We start from the raw sequence: 19,587 nt of genomic DNA on the forward strand, positions 1-19,587 counted from the left end.
CACGGCACGGTAACAGGCCCTTTCGGCCCATGAGCCCATGCTGCCCAATTAACATTACGCTTGAATGGTGGGAGGAAACCAGAACTCTCAGAGGAAAACCTCGTAGACACAGGGAGAATGTACAAACTTCTTACAGACAGCACAGGATTCGAACACTGATCCCGATCACTTGTGTTGTAGCAGAGTTGTACTAACCACTACACTAACCAGGCCAAAATCTCTAAATTTAAATTTCTAAAAATTAAATATTTATGTGATGGGTAGGTTTAGGGGCTGGAAGAGCCTTTTACGGTGCTGTATCGTTAAAAATCAAAGACCTTTGCATCACAGTAAAACTAGATAATCTGACATCCAATTGTCAGATATGATTCTGTTCTCTTATTTGTCTGGAAAGTGATCTGGGAATATAGAGTCCGAACTATGTATGGGGGTATATCCCACAAGAATGAAGTAAAAACCAAATTCCCCTCATTAACACACAATTGACGTAACATGTCAACATCTGCCTGTCCCAATTCCCCGCTCTGAGGAAAGAGTGCTGGACACGTAGGCATGGCCACAATGACTTGGAGCTCTTGACGTGTTGGCAGCATGGAACACCTTTCTCCATCCCCCTCATGATCTGTATCCCACCCCACACATTCTCGGTGACCAACTTCTGTCCCCACCCATCACTGGCTTCCCTCCATATAAGCAAATCTTTGCAGAGCCTCACCAAAAGGCTTCATACAGAGGCCGGAGACAATTCTGCTGAATCGACTGAGTGGATAGGTGGACAGATTCACTGAATCTGCAGTGTACTTGAAGTGAAGCCTCTCACAGTTTCCAGCATATCTATTCACAACTCACACAAGCGCTGGAGAAACTCAGCAGGTCACACACCATCCACAGGAAGCCGGCTGCCCGTTCCTTCCTGTGGGTTTTCCCCGGGGGCTCCAGTTTCCTCCCATCGTTTAAAACATACTGGGGGTGTTGGTTAATTAGATGTAAATTGGGCAGCTCGTGGGCCGAAATGACCTGTCTATATTTGTAGAAATGTATGTCTACATTTAAAGTTAAAATTTAGAAGTGTTAATTTTAATTAGTTAATCATTGGTAACTTTATGATTCCATTTTTTTCTTTGACTTTTTGTGGCAGAAGTGGCCAATTTTCATTGCAACTGAGCAACGTAGGTCCAATTCTCTATCAACCTTTAATTAGGTGGTTGAAGTGCTGTTCATCTTCAAATTACTCTCAGGAGTGTTACATGGCATGATAAACCAAAAAGAATTGGCCATACCTGATTCATGTGGTATTTCATTCCATGGGTTAAATGCCTGGCCCTTTTACTGATTCCATTCTCCGATTCAGATTTTAAAATCTTCTCATGGTCTCCCTTTTCTTCCCCCTCTGAATGACCCCTCGTTTGCTTCCGCTTCCTCCGCCGGTTTCTCCTCTCTTTGGCACTTTTTGAGCTGAGTTTGGACAACTCGGATGAGCTTTGTGACATCCTTCCTTCTTCCTCTTCATCCAGCGCTTCTTCCGAAACGGTCCCTGCTGAAGTTGCCGTTGCAGCAGCTATCTGTTGAAGTGAATAAACAAAAGAGACTCGCTTCAATTGGAGATTCAACGAAAATCTTACAACGGCCGTGAATATAAAGGAACAAAAGTAATCACAGAGAGATTGGAAGTGACCTTTCCCTTCAGAGATTTTCCTGCGATAATTGAAAACTTCCGACATTCAGCTGAAAATTCACACTGCATTTTAAGAATGTGCAAGGTTGAGAATCAAACCGCATATCATGTATTACATCAGCCACACATTGAAATTGTAGCAGAGAGCATGATAGTTCTGCAGAATTGATTTAATGAATTAAATTCAAATACTTATCTAACATTGGAAACAAAAAGATGATTCAGTTACAAGCAATCTGCAAGACCATAAGACATAGCAGAAACAGGCTATTCAGCCCATTGGGTCTGCCCCACCATTAAATCATGACCTGATCCATTCTCCCACTCAGCCCCACTGCCAAGCCTTCTCCCCATAACCTTTGATGCCCTGGCTAATCAAGAGTCTATCAATCTCAATGATCCGGCCTTCACAACCGCGTGTGGTAACAAATTGCACAGATGCACCACCCTCTGGCTGAAGAAATTCCTCCACATCTCTAGTCTAAGTGGACGCCCTTCAATCCTGAAATTGTCCTGCGGGAACCAACCTTTCTACATCTACTCAGTCCACACCTTTCAACATTTAAAAATGTTTCAATGTGACTCCACCCCCCCCCCCCCCCCCACCCCAGACCATTATCCTAAATTCCAATGAGTACAGGCCAAGAGCTGTCAAACGCTCCTCATATGATAACCCTTTCATCCCTGGAATCATCCTTGTGAACTAACTCTGAACCCTCTCCAAAGTCAGCACATCCTTTCTTAAATGAGGAACCCAAAACTAGAAACCTGAGATGTTGGATCTTCAGTTTTGTTGATATTAAAAGGCATAATTTGGGCTTTTAATCCCTCTGCCTATGGGGAAAATAAAGAGAAACCCTTTTCAGAAACAATTGGAACTCCTCGTACGATAATTACTTCTGGCTTCCAGAGACTGGTAAATTGATAAATAAGCTTTATTATTTCTCAATGAATGGACCAACAACATTCTCATGAAGAATTTGGTGATAAAATTTCCTTTTTTAGTCTTGAGGGCAATCAATTCAAATAACTTCAAACTTTGAGGGTATCATAATGTCAAGGGGTCTGGCTGTGAAGCACATTGCAATGGTATGAGCCTGAAAAAATTCCAATTAAGAGGCATGCATTGAGAATGCAATATTGAGAGCATAATATTGAGTCCATTTGGGTAGAGATAAAGAATAACAAAGGGAAAAAATTATTGGTGGGTGTTATCTATCGCCCACCAAATAACAATAGTTTAGTGGCACAGAAAATAAATAGAGAGATAAGTGAGGCATGTAATAATGATACGGCAGTAGTCATGGGGGACTTTAACTTCCACATAGATTGGGAAAATCAAGTTGGTCGTGGGAGTCTGGAAGAGGACTTCATAGAATGCATCTGCGATAACTTTCTTGAGCAGCATGTTAAGGAACCCACAAGAGAAAATGCTCTCCTGGATCTAGTGTTGTGCAATGAGATAAATGATGTAATAGTCAGAGACCATCTGGGAAATAGCGATCATAGTATGATTGAATTTCTCATTCAGATGGAAGGGGAAATAGTTAGATCTAAAACTAATATATTATGCTTAAACAGGGGTGATTACCATAGGATGAGGGAGGAATTGGGCAGAGTGGACTGGGAGCACAGGCTAATTGATGAAACAGTTGAGGAACTGTGGAAGATTTTCAAAGAAATATTTTGTAATGCTCAACAAAAATATATTCCGGTCAGGAAAAAGGGCAGCAAGGGAGGGAAAAATCAACTGTGGTTAACAAAGGAAATAAAGGAGAGTATAAAATTGAAGATGCAGTTGTACAAAGCTGTAAAGAGCAGTGGGAAACTGGAAGATTGGGATAACTTTAAAAGACAAAAGGGGTTACAAAGTGGGTAATAAGAAATGGGAAAAATGATTATGAAAGTAAATTGGCACAAAATATAAAAACAGAAAGCAAAAAATTTTATCAATACATAAAACGGAAGAGGGTGGCCAGAGTTAACATAGGACCCTCGGAGGATGAGAAAGGAAAACTGGTAGCAAAAAATGAGGAAATGGCCGAGGCATTAAACAAATATTTTGTGTCAGTCTTCACGGTGGAAGACTCGTCCAGGATGCCCAAGTGCGGAGTTAAGGATGCGAATGTTGGGGAGGGCCTTGATAAAATAGTTGTTACAAAGGAAGTAGTGATGGAGAAACTAATGGGACTAAAGCCAGACAAATCACCTGGTCCTGATGATATGCATCCAAGGGTTCTGAAGGAAATGGCAGAAGTTATAGTTGATGCATTGGTGGTCATATACCAAAATTCCTTGGATTCTGGGCAGGTCCCGGCAGACTGGAAGACAGCAAATGTCACGCCACTTTTTAAGAAGGGATGTAGGCAGAAGACTGGAAATTATCGGCCAATTAGCTTGACGTCTGTAGTTGGAAAAATGCTTGAAGCTGTCATTAAAGATGAAATAGTGAAACTTTTGGAACGTAAGGGTTCAATCAGGCAGATGCAGCATGGTTTTAGAAAGGGAAGATCTTGTTTGACAAACTTGTTAGGATTCTTTGAGGATATAATAGGTGCGGTGGATAGAGGGGAACAGGTTGATGTTGTATATTTGGATTTCCAGAAAGCGTTTGATAAGGTGCCGCACAAGAGACTTCTCGGTAAGTTACAGGAAAGTGGAGTCCGGGGAAGTAGATTGGCCTGGATTGAAAATTGGTTGTCTGACAGGAGGCAGAGAGTCGGGATAAATGGGAGTTTTTCAGGTTGGTAAGTGGGGTGCCGCAGGGGTCAGTGTTAGGCCCACAACTGTTCATCATTTACATTGATGACTTGGAGGAGGGGACAAAATGTGGTGTAGCCAAGTTTGCGGATGACACCAAATTGAGTGGAAGAGCAAATTGTAATGAGGATGTGGAGAGTCTGCAGAGGGATAGAGTTAAGCTGGATGAATGGGCAACGGTCTGGCAGATGGAGTACAGTGCTAGTAAGTGTGAGGCTATCCACTTTGGCAAGAAAAATAAAAGAGTGAATATTATTTAAAGGGTGAAAAACTACAACATGCTGTTGTGCAGAGGGGACTTGGGAGTGCTTGTGCATGAATCGCAAAAAGTTAGGTTGCAGGTGCAGCAGGTTATTAAGAAGGCAAATGGAATGTTGGCCATCACTAGAGGAATTGAATTCAGGAGTAGGGAGGTAATGTTGCAACTGTACAAGGTACTGGTGAGACTGCACCTGGAGTACTGTGTCCAGTTCTGGTCTCCATATTTGAGGAAGGATAGACTGGCTTTGGAGATGGTCCAGAGGAGGTTTACTAGGTTGATCCCTGGGATGAAGGGGTTGACTTATGATGAAAGATTAAATCATCTAGGATTGTATTCGCTCGAGTTCAGAAGAATGACAGGAGATCTTATAGAAACATATAGGATTATGAAGGGTATGGATAGGATAGATGTAGGAAGGTTTTTTGAGCTGGCCGGGGAAACTAAAACGAGAGGACACAGTCTCAAGATTCGGGGGAGAAGATTTAGGACAGAGATGAGGAAAAATACTTTTACCCAGAGAGTAGTGAATGTTTGGAATTCTCTAACCAGGGAAGTGGTTGAGGCTGCCTCATTAAACATATTTAAAATTCGGTTAGATAAATTTTTACATGATAGAGGAATTAGGGGATATGGGGAGAAAGCAGGTAGGTGGAGTGAGGTCATAAATTAGATCAGCCATGATCGTATTGAATGGCGGAGCAGGCTCGATGGACCATTTTTGGCCTACTCCTGTTCCTACTTCCTATGTTCCTATTCTTTGCTATCAAATGAATGATACCACAGTGTGGACAATCAATTTGACTATACATTACCGATTATCCAAAACGCTCAGGACCAAACATGTTAACTGCATTTTCCAGATATCTGAGAAATGGATTTAAGCAGCCCAGTCTAAGCCGCGGAATATTTGTATCAGCCATCATCAAACCTGCCCAGGAGCCCATGGTCCCCGCTCCCGAGCCCAGTAGCCTCAGTGTATCAGTGGTTAAAACAACAACCAAGAACAAGGGAAGGTTTTTCAAGCATGAAATTAAGTTTAAATCTTACACAAGAGTTCTGGTGGATTCAAAATGGCACTAACAGCACATCAGAGTCCCACTTGAGCATGGCAGGTAAAAGAACATTTTTTTAAACTTTTTCCAACTTGTTATGTCATGTGACCAGCAAAAATATTTGTGGATAACTGAGAATTTTGGTAAAGTGGTTTTCAGATCATCGGAAACGTACTGTACAGAGCAGTGTCAAATCAGCAAAGCTCACTTACTTGAAAAGTGTCAGAAATTTTATACCTTCCTACAAAGTAATTGAGGAGTCTTCCTAGAAATGTATCAGAGGTCAGTCCACAGGACCATAAGAGTGGCAGAGATGATCACTGGAGTCTCCCTCTGCTCCCTCTGCCCCCCCCCCCCCCCAATCGACATGATCTACTGGGATCGTTGTCCGAAGAGGGCTCACAAAACCATTGAGGACCCCTTCCACCCCGCACACAGCATCTTTCCGCTGCTCCCAACGGGGAAGAGATCCAGGAGGATCAGAGCCAGCACCACCAGGCTGAGGAACAGCTTCTTCCCACGGGCAGTGAGAATGTGAACAACCAAAGGAACTACTCACACTAATCCTCCGAGACTCTCATATTTATTAAACAATTATTTATTTTGCTATATGTACATTTGTCCTGCAGGTGTATTGTTTGTCTGTACGTGTGTTGACGTCTGCGTGTTTTACACCGAGGACCAGAGAACGCTGTTTTGTCGGGTTGTACCTGTACAATCAGGTGATAATAAACTTAAATAATCCTTTGAAGATTCCATTATTATTGCTAAACCTGAAAAAAAATTGTTCTTCTTCCCAGTCCACCTGCCTCTACACCACACAGTTGACGGACATAGTCATCCACTGGACATCAGCGCGGTTGGGGTCTCGGTGCAGGTTCCGTCTGCACTTTCTCCAAAGAGCTTTGATGGCCGATGAGGGCCATCTGAGGCTCACCGGCGATCAAAGCTGTCACAGTTACTGAACGTTTGCAAATTCCTTTGGCATTAAAACATTCCATAACGCTGGCAACCTATTAAAATTATCGTGGAAACAACAAAACATTGAAGTTAAAATACGAAAAACTTAAAATCTGAAAGAAGAACACAGAAGGGTACAGTTCAGGAACAGGCTGTTTAGTCTGCACATCTAACATGATGATAAATCTCTTCTGCTGTTAGCGATCCACATCCCTCTGTTCCTTCACATTTGCATCTATCTGGAAGCCTCTTCACGTCTACTGCGACCACTGCCCTGGTAGCCTGCTCCAGACCCTGACCACAGAGGGGGAAAAACACATTTGCACTGAACATCTCCATGAAACACTCCCCCTCTCACATTATATGTACATTGTCCAGTTTTGGAAATTTCTACTTGGGATTCTGGCTCTCTATCCCAGGGGTGGGCCACCTTTTTTTTAAAAATTCACATTCCACCTTAATCAATCTCTATGATATAGGTGCTCTGTGATTAGTAAGGGGTTGCTTAAGGTGGGATGTGAGTGAAGAGAAAAAATTTGAAAACTGCTGTTTTAATCATCCCTCATTGACTCGTTATGTGCACGGTTTCAGAACTCCAAAGGAAATGGGCCAAAGACAATTTTTCTCAAGCAAAATATTTCAGTAACAATTGGGTCTAGAGCAGTGATTCTCAACCTTCCCTTCCCACCCACATCCCACCTTAAGGTGAAATGTGAGGTTTTTTTAAAAAAAGGTTGCCCACCCCTGCTCTATCCTATGCATTTTATAAACTTCTATCAGGTCTCCAACACTCCAGAGTAAACAACAAGTTTGCCCAACCTCCCCTTTAAGCTGAGATCTTCCAATCCAGGCAGCATCCTGGTGGATCACTTCTGTATCCTTTCCAATTTTAAGTCTCTTTCATGCATACAAAACCAACATGTCATTGAAAATTCATTTTTTCATTCACACTTGGACGTCTTCCCTGCTGATCTTGGCACAGTCAGTGATGAACATGGTGGAAGGATTCACCAGGACACTGCAACCTTGGAAAAGCAGTATCAGGGCAACTGGAATCCATCAATGCCGGCCAACTATTATTGGACACTGACAAGAAAGGCAGTACAAACGAAAATCAGCGGCAAAATATTTTTAGGTCAGTTGAACTGATGCAATGTGTCAGCATCAGGATGTGATTAAACAGGGTAAATTCAATCAAAGTTAATTTAACGCTCCCTCAACTTCCTACATGATACAGCAAATCTGAAATTATCTTTGTGTTCAACTCGAGGCTGTATATCATCATCCCCAATTTACTTTCAGGAAGCAAACCTTTTGGGGAAAAAAAATTGTTGTCCAGTGAAATGAGTGAATAGATTTCTGGCTGGGCTGGGTTAAGAGACACAATGTACAGTAACCAGTAAGGAAGGCAAATGGCAAATTGGCCTTTGCTGGAAGGAGGCAGGAAATCAAAAGCAAGGGCATGCACCAAAACACAGGAAATAGGACGTCAACTGGGTTGGCATGGTTGTCGGGCCAAAGGGCCTGTCTCCATGCTGTAAAACTCTAGGCCTTTTTGAGATTGCAGAGAACTTCAGTGAGATCTCAGTTCTAGTCGGAGTTAAGTGGGTGGGGTTGGGGAGGGGGGGCGGGGGAAATACACTGACCTTGGAGTTGGTGCGGCAAAGATTCATTGGATCGATTCCTGGAATAAAGGTGTTATCACACAATGAAAGATGTGAATGAGAAATCTTGGAATCACTGGAAGTTAGACAGGTACACACAATTCTGAGAAGGACTGAGAAAGTTGCAGTCTGAAGGTCATTTCCTCTTGTAAAGGCTCCTGAACACTCTAGCCATGATCTTTTCATGAACATTGGAGCAGACCGAGATAAACCATATAGTTTCCTCCAACTCCCATTCTTCTGGTTAATTGTGTGGTTGGTCATCTGCACAATGTCTCTCTTCAAGTATGGAGCCTAAAGCAGATACATTCCTGGATGGGCTCATCAACAGAAGTGTTATTTCCTCCCCTCGAGGGAATGCCTAACATTCCATTTGCCTTTGTGAGGACTACTTCTCCCTGTGCATCACACCAACTCCAGGGATGAGGGAGCTGGAGTTTTGGAGAACAAGGTGATGTGGTGCAAGGTTCTGAAGGGGTTTCACTGCTAGATGCTCTGAAGAGCTTTCCCTGATTGACAGAGTTCTATCTTCTGCATCGGAGAGACTGGTCACAGACTGAGAGATCGCTTTGATGAGCACCTTCGCTCTGTCCGCGTCAGTGACAGCGATCTCCCAGTGGCCAACGCCTTCAATTCTGCATCTCACCCCCATACTCGCATGTGTGTCTGTGGCCTCATGTACTATCCCACCAAGACCACCCGTAAATTGGAAGAACAACACATTGAATTTTCCACCTGGGCATTAACATCGACTTCTCCGGTTTCTGCCAGCCCACTCCCCATTCTCCCTCCCTTCCCCATTCCTCCCTTCCAGCTCTCCACCCTCTCCATTCACAGATCCACCCTCCCACTCCCCCTGCTTGCTGGTGTGCCCTCCCTCCCTTCTCCACCTATTATCCCCTGCCTTTGGGACTGTGCCCCAACCCCCGCACCATTTTGTTCAGGCATCTGTCAACATTTTCACATCCCTTGATGAAGGCCTCAAGCCCAAAACGTTGGTTCTGTATCTTTATCTTTGCTCAATAAAGGGCACTGTTTGACCTGCTGAGTTTCTCAAGTGTCTGCAGAGTTTCTTGTTTTACTCCTGAGAGAGTTTCAAATCGGGAGCCAAGGTCTCAGGGTGACAGAATAAGGGGGGGATGGGAATCATTTCAGCTCATTAATGGTAAACCCACATTCTTTTGATATCCACTGTGGCACTGGCCTTACATAAGAGCACATATTCCTTGATACTGGGATTTTCTATTGCTGATACATTGTGAAGTCTGGTTGTTCATTGGACTTTGATCGCAAGTAAACAAAGAACATCTCTCACTACAATAAACCACCATTTAATTCTTGGAGAGAAGTAGTACTGGTCAAAGAGATGTTCCAAATGCAGTCAGAAAGAATTGAATGGCAACAGTTGCTCCCGGTACTAACCAGAACAAGTCTCTGAAGGGCCCAGGCTCGTAAATGTTGGTTACCCTTTACTTCCCGTGGATGCAGCGTGGCCTGCTGCATTTCTCCAGTACCTCCGTATATTGCCCTCAACCCCAGCGTCTGCAGACTTTGCTTAACTCTCTCTCGTGACCCTCTTACACTGACATCAACTTCTCGTACAATTTCAAGTGACTAACCAAAGCATCCTCCTGTTGTTTCTTCAGCTGCTCCAGCATCTGTTTGAACTCTAGCTCTTTCTGTTCAGCTTCCTCCAGTGTCGCTTGGTTTTGTTCTTCATAGGCCATGGCGACAACAGCCAGAATTAGATTTACCAGGTAAAAGGATCCCACAAAGATGACAAGAACAAAAAAGATCATGTACGTTTTCCCTGCTGCTCTCAATGTCTGCAAAAGAAAAAAACATGTTTTGTCAATCTTCCTGGAACACCAAACACTGTTGTCCATCTACCAGTTACAACAATTGCATGCAACAAAGCGATGGTTTTAATCTTTCAGTCAAATAGTACGTATTTATATTGCATCTTCTCCATTTCTTGCAGAATTTCCATCCATTGCTGCTCTGCCGTCTTCCCTACTCATGCCCCCTTCCTATCTACTTTGGCCAGTTCCTCTCTCATGCCACTGGAATTCCCTTTACTTCCCTGAAATAACCCACACATCTGACTTTAGTTTCTCCCTGTTAAATCTTAAATTGAACTCGATCATATTGCGATCACTGCCTCCCAATGAATCCTTTGCTCGAAGCTCTCTAATCCCCACAGGTGCATTACACAACACGCAGTCCAGTGCAGCCGATCCCCTCGTGGGCTCATCAACAAGTTGCTCCAAAAAGTCATCTCATAGGCTTTGTACAGATTCTCCCTCTCTCTCGAGATCCAGTCGCAACCTGGTTTCCCCCAACTACTTGCATGCCAAAATCCCCCATCACCCACCATAACATTGGCCTTCTGGCACGCACTTTCCATCTGCAAATTTTTGTCCACATTGCAGCTACTGTTTGGATGTCTATAACAGCCAACAGTGCCTTTTCACCCTTGCCATTTCTTAACTCGACCTGAAATGATTCTGTATCGTCTGATTCTTTGCCCCCTCTTTCTAATGATGTAATGTTGTTCCTTACCAACAGAGCCACATCACCCCTCTGCTAACCTGCCTATCCTTTCGATACACTATGTATCCTTGGACATCTATCCTTTAGCCAAAACTCTGTGATGGCCAGTGCTGCCAATCTGAAGATCATCCACTTTATTTCTTATGCTGCGTGCATTTAAATACAAAACCATTGTCTTTTTCCCCCCGTCAGAGGAAGATCTGCTCTCTCACATTTTAAAACTGGAAATCCATTCTGCTTTGAACATTAATTTAAAAAAAATGTAGACATGCAGGATGGTAACAGGTCATTTCGTCTCACAAGCCCGTGCCACCCAATTAACCTACAACCCCCGGTAGGTTTCGAATGATGGGAGGAAACCGGAGCCCCCGGGGAAAACCCATGCAGACACGGGGAGAATGTACAAACTCCTTACAGACAGCGCCGGGTTCGAACCCAAATCCCGTTTGCTGGTGCTGTAACAGTGCTGCGCCAACCGTGCCGCCTTAAAGAGTGGTGGTTTCAATCTTTCACTCAAATAGTTTGTCAATCAGTCCAATTGTGGATATTTTCAGCATCACTTTGAAACTGATCAGTTTTTTTAAAAAATCTTGAAATGGCTCCCATTTGATCAATTTTTCCCTCATCTCACCAAGTCTGTTTGGACACAGGTTCTGTAGGCTGGCTCTGGGCCACTGGAGGGGAACAGCAGCAGAGAGATTGTGTACTGCAGGAGCAGGTTGAGACTCAGGATTACTGCCAGGAACGGAACTTCTATTTTCATCGCAATTGGCTAATGCATGCAATCCACAAGGAGCCAAGGACCAGAAGTGAACAGTTCTGATGACAATTTTGCCACATTTAATAATTAAAAATCTGGCATTCATAACTGCCGATTTTATTTTCCCCATTCTGTGCAATCTCCTGAGCAGCTCGAAATACTGGCTTTGTTCACTAAGCAAATGCTTTCCTCGTGAAAGGACCGAGACAGAGACTTGACTGATCGTTAAATCACAGAGGGGCTTTACATTTTTAAATTTTCTTGACAGCATGGTGGAAGCCGATTCCACCCACTGAAACCCATGCTGCCCAATGACACCCAATTGACCTACAAACACCCTGCCCTGGGGACATTTTGGAGGGTGGGAGAAAACTCATGCTGGGGAAAACTCATGCAGATCACGGAGAGGACATACAAACTTCTTACAGACAGCACCAGATTTGAACCCAGATCACTAATGCTGTAACAGTGTCTCACTAACTGTTGACTGAGCTTAGCCAGGTTTTCCTCAGTGCTCCCCCATATACCACCCCCCAAGCGGGGGTTACCACAGAGGGATTTCGAGTGATTGTGCAGTCATTTTGCCTCCTTGCTTTGGTCATTTTCAGCATTAGAATTGTAACCAGGATTTGACTTGGGCCTAAAGTTAAACCTTTTTGGTTAGAAATGGGTAAATGATCAGAACAAATATTGGGGATTAAGTTCCCACCAAAAATGTTATTTTTATTGAGTGATATTAAGGGTGTTGAATTCAAGTTGAAATTGAATATGTATCAAGAGAATTTTGTTCAAATTGCTTTAGCAATAGCAAGAAAATGTATTGGAAGTCTGACACGGATCTGGGTATCGAAAGATGGCATGCTGAAGTTTGGAGCTGTACACCACTTGAGACAATTATTTATAAATTTGAGTGAAATGTATATTTTGGAAGATATGGAGCCCTTATTTACACAATATTTAATTGAGGCTCTGGCATTCTCTTGTCCTTAAGGTCTCCGTATATGAGAAACTTTTAAGTAACAGGTCCCCTTGTTGAGGGTCTCTTGTCCCTTTCTTACTTCCTTTTTTCTTCTTTTCTTTCCTTGTAGGGGGGTGGTATATGGGGAGGCTTTCTCATCTTCTCTTTTTATAGGTCACATGCATTTGTATTGAATTTAATTATTTTTCCATTATGTGCTTTATTTGTGTGGTTTTAAATCTATAAATTTAAATTTAGTAACCACACTGAGAACAAATTATTCCAGCAAGATGGGGAGGTGGGGGGGGGGGGGTGGGGGGGAATCAGTTTTCTCAAAGAAGCCTCCAGTAATCTATTCTCATTCCACTTGGGAACTTGCAAAAAAAATTCAAATTTGCTCCCATCAGCAAATGCCAGCCTCGTCATGTTCACGATTATGTCCAAATCTTGCACATCGGTCGATAACTGCCAAGACAGGCTGCGAGGAACCAACCAACAATGGTCACCTACATCTCATCTCTCTACTGTTGCTATGTGACTATAGTTGTTTTAAGGGCACACACCTTAAAATATCACTTATTTGTGTTTTCAAATATATCCAGTACTTCATTCTCATTCATGTCAATTGATTCCCCAAAAATCCAATTAACCAAGCACAATCTGTTCTGCAAATTCACACTGACTGTACCTGCACAACTAAGTTTCATCAAATGTTATATTGTGATCCAAATGCTTTTCACAATTGATTCAGCAACAACAACTTCCTGAATTTCATGGTTTCTCCCCTCGGTTTTGAACAGTGATGTGCCATCTGTCACCTTCCAGTTCTTTGGCAGTTTCGCCATTTCCAAAAGATAAAAAGGAACATTGTCGGCTTTGTCGTGTCGGCTCCTCAGGAGTAGTCACACGGCTATATAAAAACCTGGATTGAGCCGCACATGGAGCACTTTCTGCAATTCTGCTCATCCCATTACAAGAAGCATACGGAGGCTCAGGGAATGATCTTTAAATTTTCATCAACATCCTGATGTTAATTTGGGATGTGGAGGCTTTGGAAAGGGTGCAGAAAAGATTCACCAGGGTGGCTCAGTTAGCACGGTTCTGATACAGTGCCAGTGACTCGGTTTTGAATCCCGTGCTGTCTGTAAGGAGCTTGGGCGTTCTCCCCATGTCTGCGTGGGGCTCCGGCTTCCTCCCACCCTTCCAAAACGTACCAAGGGTTGGAGGTTAATTGGGATATTTGGGCGGCACGGGTTCGTAGGCCGGAAAGGCCTGTTCCCATACCTCAAAAATAAATCTTTCACAAAAATGTAAAATTTAAATGTGTGCTGCCTGGATTAGAGGAGATGGGCGATTAAAAATATTGTTTGATAAACCTGGGTTGTTTTCTCTGGAGCATCAAATACTGATGGGAGACTTGACAAATTTTTAAAATTATGAAAGGTATTGAAAGGGGAGTCCGTCTGAATCATTTTCCCAGGGTTAAAAATGTCAGTCTAAAGCAGTGGTTCTCAACCTTTTTCTTTCCACTCACAGACCCCTTTAAGTAATCCCTATGCCATCGGTGCTCTGTGATTAGTAAGGGATTGCTTAAGGTGGTGTGTGAGTGGAAAGAGAAAGGTTGAAAACCACTGTTTTCTTCGTACCTAATTGACTTGTTATGTGCATGGTTTCAGATCTCCAAAGGAGATGGGCCAATGACAATTTTTCTCAAGCAAAATATTTCTGTAACAATTGGGTCTAGAGCAGTGGTTCTCAACTCACATCCCACCTTAAGTAATCCCTTACAAATCACAGAGCACTGATGGCTTAGGGATTACTTAAAGTGGGATGTGAGTGGAAAGAAAAAGGTTGAGAACCATTGGCCTAAAGGACGTCCATTTCAGGTGAGAGGGTGAAAGTTCAAAGGGGATGTGCAGGGCAGGTTTCTTTTAAATACAGTGTAGTAGATGCCTGGAACAGGTTGCTGGGGTCATAGCATTTTAGAATCTTTTAGATCAGGGGGTTGGGGGGGGCACAACCTTTTATCATGCATAGGCCAGATGGTGAGTCAATGGTTGAAAGGCAGGCCTCACTGATTTTTCGGTGACGGCCGACCTGGTGGTGTGGGGGGGGGGGGGTGTGGGGGGAGGGAAGAGGTAGCAGTGGCGCCAGATATCCGGTCCATGGGCCTTAGTGCCTGCAGGCCAGATAAATTTGGATCGCGGGCCAGAGGTTGCTCTCCCATTCTTGATCAACACATGAACACACAGGGAATGGAGGGATATGGATCATGTACAAGGAGGAGAGTTTGAGTTTAATTCAGAAATCACATTTGGCACAGGCACAACAGTCAAATGGCCTGTTCCTGATCTGCAATGTCCAATGTTCTAAAACAGTTCCAATAAAAAACGCGAGCTCGAAACAGATTTAAAGACTCTCATGTCCCCTCACTTACCAACTGGTACAAATTTTCCCAGTAATCTTGTGTCATGAGTCGAAACAAGGCTAGAAAGGCCCAGCCAAACGTATCAAAGCTGGTGTACCCGTAGTTTGGATTTCTTCCAGCTTTCATGCATTTGTACCCTTCAGGACATTGACTGAAATAAAGAGAATAAGATATTCAGTCTCCAGAAACAAAGATTCTAAACTTGCACATTTTGTATTGATACAAGTGACCATTTTTTTGACAATGTGGTGCCATCATCCACAAACAATCATTTCAAGGAAAAATAGATACAAGGAGGCATTTTTCATTTCCACCAATGTCTTTGTCCAAGTGGCAGGAAACCCCTTATTTCAGGACCACGCCCAATACGATTCTCAAGTCAGGCACCTGGGAGGTAGAAGTCAGGAAGCTCTCCAATGCACTTCCCCTTCTTCATAGAGACATGGAATGACATAGCACAGAAACAGCACCTTTGACCCAACTCATCCATGCTGACCAAGATGCCTGGCTTAGCTAATCCTCTTTGTATGTGTCCCTCTAAATCTTTTATATCCATAGACCTATCCAACGTTTCTTAAACATTAAAATTGACCTGCCTCTACCACCTCAAATCTTTTCCCTCTCATCTTAAACCCATAACCCTCTTGCTGTAGGCTCCCTGACTTCAACTATTTCCACCCTTCATCATCTTGTACGCCTCCATAAGATTGCCTCTCAGCCTCCTGCACTCCAGAGAAAATGGTCCCAGACTGTCCAATCACTCTTTCCAAGTAAAGGCCTCCTGTCCAGGCATCATTCTTGTGGATCTTTTCTGCACGATCTCTACCTTAGTCACATCCTGCAGAGTGCCTACCAAAAATGCACACAATACTCCAAGTACCATCTCACCAACCTTTTCTACAACTATAACAAGTTGCCCCAACTCTTGAATTCAATGATACAGCCAATGTAGGAAAGTGTGCAAGAAGTCCATTTCACCACCTTGACCGTGATGTCACTTTTAGGGAACTCAGTACCTGTAACCTGACGTTACACTGTTCCATTCCACTTCCCAGGGCCCTGCCTTTCACTGTGCATATCCTGCCCTGGTTTGACTTCCCAAAATGCATCACTTTGCACAAGTCTGAGTAAACTTCCATCTGCCATTCCCAGTTGATCAACCTTTGACGACCTTCTTCACTGTCCAACATACCACCAATAGTGGTGTCATCTACAATCCATCATGTCACTTTCATTCTCATCCATGTCATTAATATACATGGCAAGCAGCAGGGGATCCAGCATCAATCTCTGTGACACACTGTGGCTCACAGGCCTCCAATACAAAACGCAATTCTCCAATATCTCCCATCAAGCCAATTTTATATCCAATTGGCGAACTCACCAATTCTAACATTCCAGACCAAACTTATTGGAAAATATGGCTTAAGTAGACATTGGAACCCTGAAGATTGTAAATTCATCCTTCTTTAATTTGTGAGATAAAACTCGAAAACAAAACCTTGTCCCAGGACAGATAACACAGGACAACTAAGATTTTGTTTCCTGAAGACTTTTGGGTGTATTTAATTGATTTTGGGCAAAATCATGAAAATCACCTTAAAAATTTCCAATAATTTTTTAGATATAACCTATTTTTGTGAGGTCTTGTCATATTTTAAGTCTACATTACCTACAAAGGAAGCTGTTTGGGTCAGTCCAAGGCTGCCTAGGCAGGTACTCAGTGCACGTGCTATGCAAATGTTGTCTTAGGCCTGGGCATGCTGGGTCTGGATAGATGCAGACAGGCTTTAAAAGCAGCTCACATACATAGATGCTGTGCATCACATTGATATAGATTGAACGCATGTTCTTCAGGCAACAGCGGAGTAACAACAGCATTTATGTCTTCAAGAAGATTCAAGACAGCAGAAATGTCTCGTCAATGTCGCAACAGCTGAGACACATTCTGTTACATTTGTGGTGAATATATATTTAAGGCTCAAAGGCTACAAGACTTTGGTTGTAAAACTGATGGCCAAGACAAACTCTGGGGTTCTCACATTTGTTGTGCAATGTGAACAGTCAACCTGAGAGCTCCGCATCATTATGCAATTAAACAGGTTAAATTCAATGAAAGTTAATGTTTCTCCAACTTCCTACATGATACTGCAAATCTGAACTTACCTTTGTGTCCAGTTTGAAGATGTCTATCACAATCCCAACTCCCCCCCACCGGGAGCAAACTTTACAGCCAACTTGTGCAAGCATCTTCACCCTTGTCATGTGTCTGATTCTTTAACGAGTATATAATGCTTAGATGGGGAGTAGCAAGAAGACTGCTTACACAACTGTTCACTTTTAAAAAAAATCAAGTTCACCACATTTAACGTTCTGCATTCAAAGCACAAACATCCTGGGAGGGAAGATTATTTTCAAGACTGGGAGGACTCAAAACAAAAATCTGTAATTCACATCTCCATTTGCTTAGAAGAAAACAGCCAATCAGGAGGCTCTTCAATGCAATCGCAAGAATGGCGGGTTTACGCAATTGTGGTATTTAATCAGAAATTATTGTCATGAACATGTCACGAAATTCATCGTTTTGCAGCAACGTCACAGTGTAAATATTTCTATCAACCACATTTCAAAATAAATAAAAATAGTGCACGAAGAGTCAAAGTGAGGCCGTGGCTGTGGTTCATTGATCATTCAGGAATCTGATGGCGGAGGGGAAGAAGCCGTCCTTGTGCCGCTGAGTGCTCGTCTTTAGGCTCCTGGACCTTTTCCCCGATAGTAGCAGAGTTAAAAGAACATGGCCTTGGGTGGTGGGGCTCTTTGAGGATAGAGGCTGCTTTCTTAAGACACTGCCTCACGTCGATGTCCTCGATGGAGTGAAGTCTGGTGCCTGCGATGTCGCAGGCCGAGTCAACAACCCTCTGGGGTTTATTCCTGTCCTGAGAGATGGTGCCTCTCTACCAGACAGTGATGCAACCAGCCAGAATGCTCTTCATGGCCCACTTGTAGAGGTTTTCTTCGGTGACGTCCCGAATCTCCTCACAAAGTATAGCCGCTGGCGAGTCTTCTTCGTGATTGAATCGACACGGAAGCTCCAGAACAGATCCTTGGAGATGATTAATGTGAATTGTTCAATGATAGCTTATAAGACTTCAAAGCATTCATGGACCTCATTATATACCTATGAAAATAAATGGACTTCACTAGTCATGAGCTTTTTGATCCAATTTGGTCTGGATGCACTTCCATGGTGAAACATGGATACTTGACAGCTGCTTAGCACTAGAATTATTTGGAAAATAAAAGCTGAACAACAATAAAAGTGTCCGTGTCTGAAAAATGGCAGCGCTGCCGGAATTGCTGAAACAGCAGTACTATAGCTGGTGCGGACCTGGGAGAGCAGAGAGCCGAGACACAGCTCTGCTCTGAAGGGTTCAACCACCCAGCCCTAATGCTGGCAGCACCGTACAGGAGTTAGGTAGCCTGTTAAAGGAGCTGATAGCATTTTTAAACGAAAATCCTGAAAATACGGGTCCGTGCCCAAGGTGGCGGCATCTGTGCTCGGCAGCGGCCGCTTTGGGTGTGCAGCGGACCATCGCAGGGCACCAGAAGCATTGGAGATGACCCTACAGGGAAGATGACTGCGCCAGTGTCCCAGCAAAGGGCTCAGCAGCTGAAGGATCTGCACAGGCTGCGGGCAGTTGACGACTTGTGAATGGAGGACCTGCACAGGCTGCGGGCGACTGACTCACGGGAACCAGGTATTGGAGCCGGGATTCAAGAGGGTGCTGAGGGCAAGAAGAGCTCTCGAGAGGCTATGGGAGGGCTGAGGATGAATCTATGGACACTCAGCATCTCTTAAAGGACTCTCTTTTGCTTCTCTTTCTATCGTATTGTAAGGGGTGCCGGGCGACATTAATGGTGACTCTTTGTCTGGCTTATGGCAGGGAGAAGGCAATTTTGTGTAATATTACATGTTCTGGACTATTGCTTGATGATAAAGGAATGTAACCTTCAAAGCACTGACAGCGTTCAGCGTGTACAAGATGGTTCCTATTGGTGCAAAACCTCTCACTGCAGAATATTACCATGGAAGATTTCATACTCCACTACCCTTGCACAGAAATAGCATTCCTTAAAATTACTGGCTGTGTGTCCAAGCAGAACTAATTTGTGAATGAATTTGCTGTTTATAAACCATCTACAGCATCTTTCCTGATCATTGCCAACCCTTGTCTGAGTTGTTGCCAGACAGGTAATGGGTCAAGAGGCAGGGAAACACCCTCAGGTCAAAGAAGGTTCTTTGTGTTGTGGAAAAGACATCAGCCAGCATTTCCAACACTTCACATAGGAAGAACCAGGTTTATTGTCATGAAGGCACGTTACGAAATGTGTTGTTTTGCGGCAGCAGTAATTGTGCATTACAGGTGCAAAAATTGCTCTAAATTACAGAAAAATTACCAGTATCCAGAATTCAAGCAACTGCCAACCCAACCAACCAGCAAAACAAAAAACAGG

At 43.4% G+C, this 19,587-nt stretch overlaps 1 protein-coding gene across 8 annotated transcripts in view; it reads right to left on the reverse strand.

Moving 5' to 3' along the window:
• LOC138747450 (sodium channel protein type 8 subunit alpha-like) overlaps window positions 1-19,587 on the reverse strand; it is a 225,583-nt gene that overhangs the window by 90,914 nt on the left and 115,082 nt on the right. For all 8 annotated transcript variants that reach the window (XM_069906685.1, XM_069906684.1, XM_069906686.1 and 5 more), the window contains exons 8-10: window positions 15,082-15,223; window positions 9,993-10,199; window positions 1,281-1,562 (exon numbers count right to left, since the gene is read on the reverse strand). In XM_069906685.1, the coding sequence (XP_069762786.1) occupies window positions 1,281-1,562; window positions 9,993-10,199; window positions 15,082-15,223 (631 nt within the window). The remainder of the gene's footprint in view (window positions 1-1,280; window positions 1,563-9,992; window positions 10,200-15,081; window positions 15,224-19,587) is intronic.

This window comes from Narcine bancroftii, chromosome 12 (genome assembly GCF_036971445.1).
Source record: "Narcine bancroftii isolate sNarBan1 chromosome 12, sNarBan1.hap1, whole genome shotgun sequence".
Taxonomy (NCBI): domain Eukaryota; kingdom Metazoa; phylum Chordata; class Chondrichthyes; order Torpediniformes; family Narcinidae; genus Narcine; species Narcine bancroftii.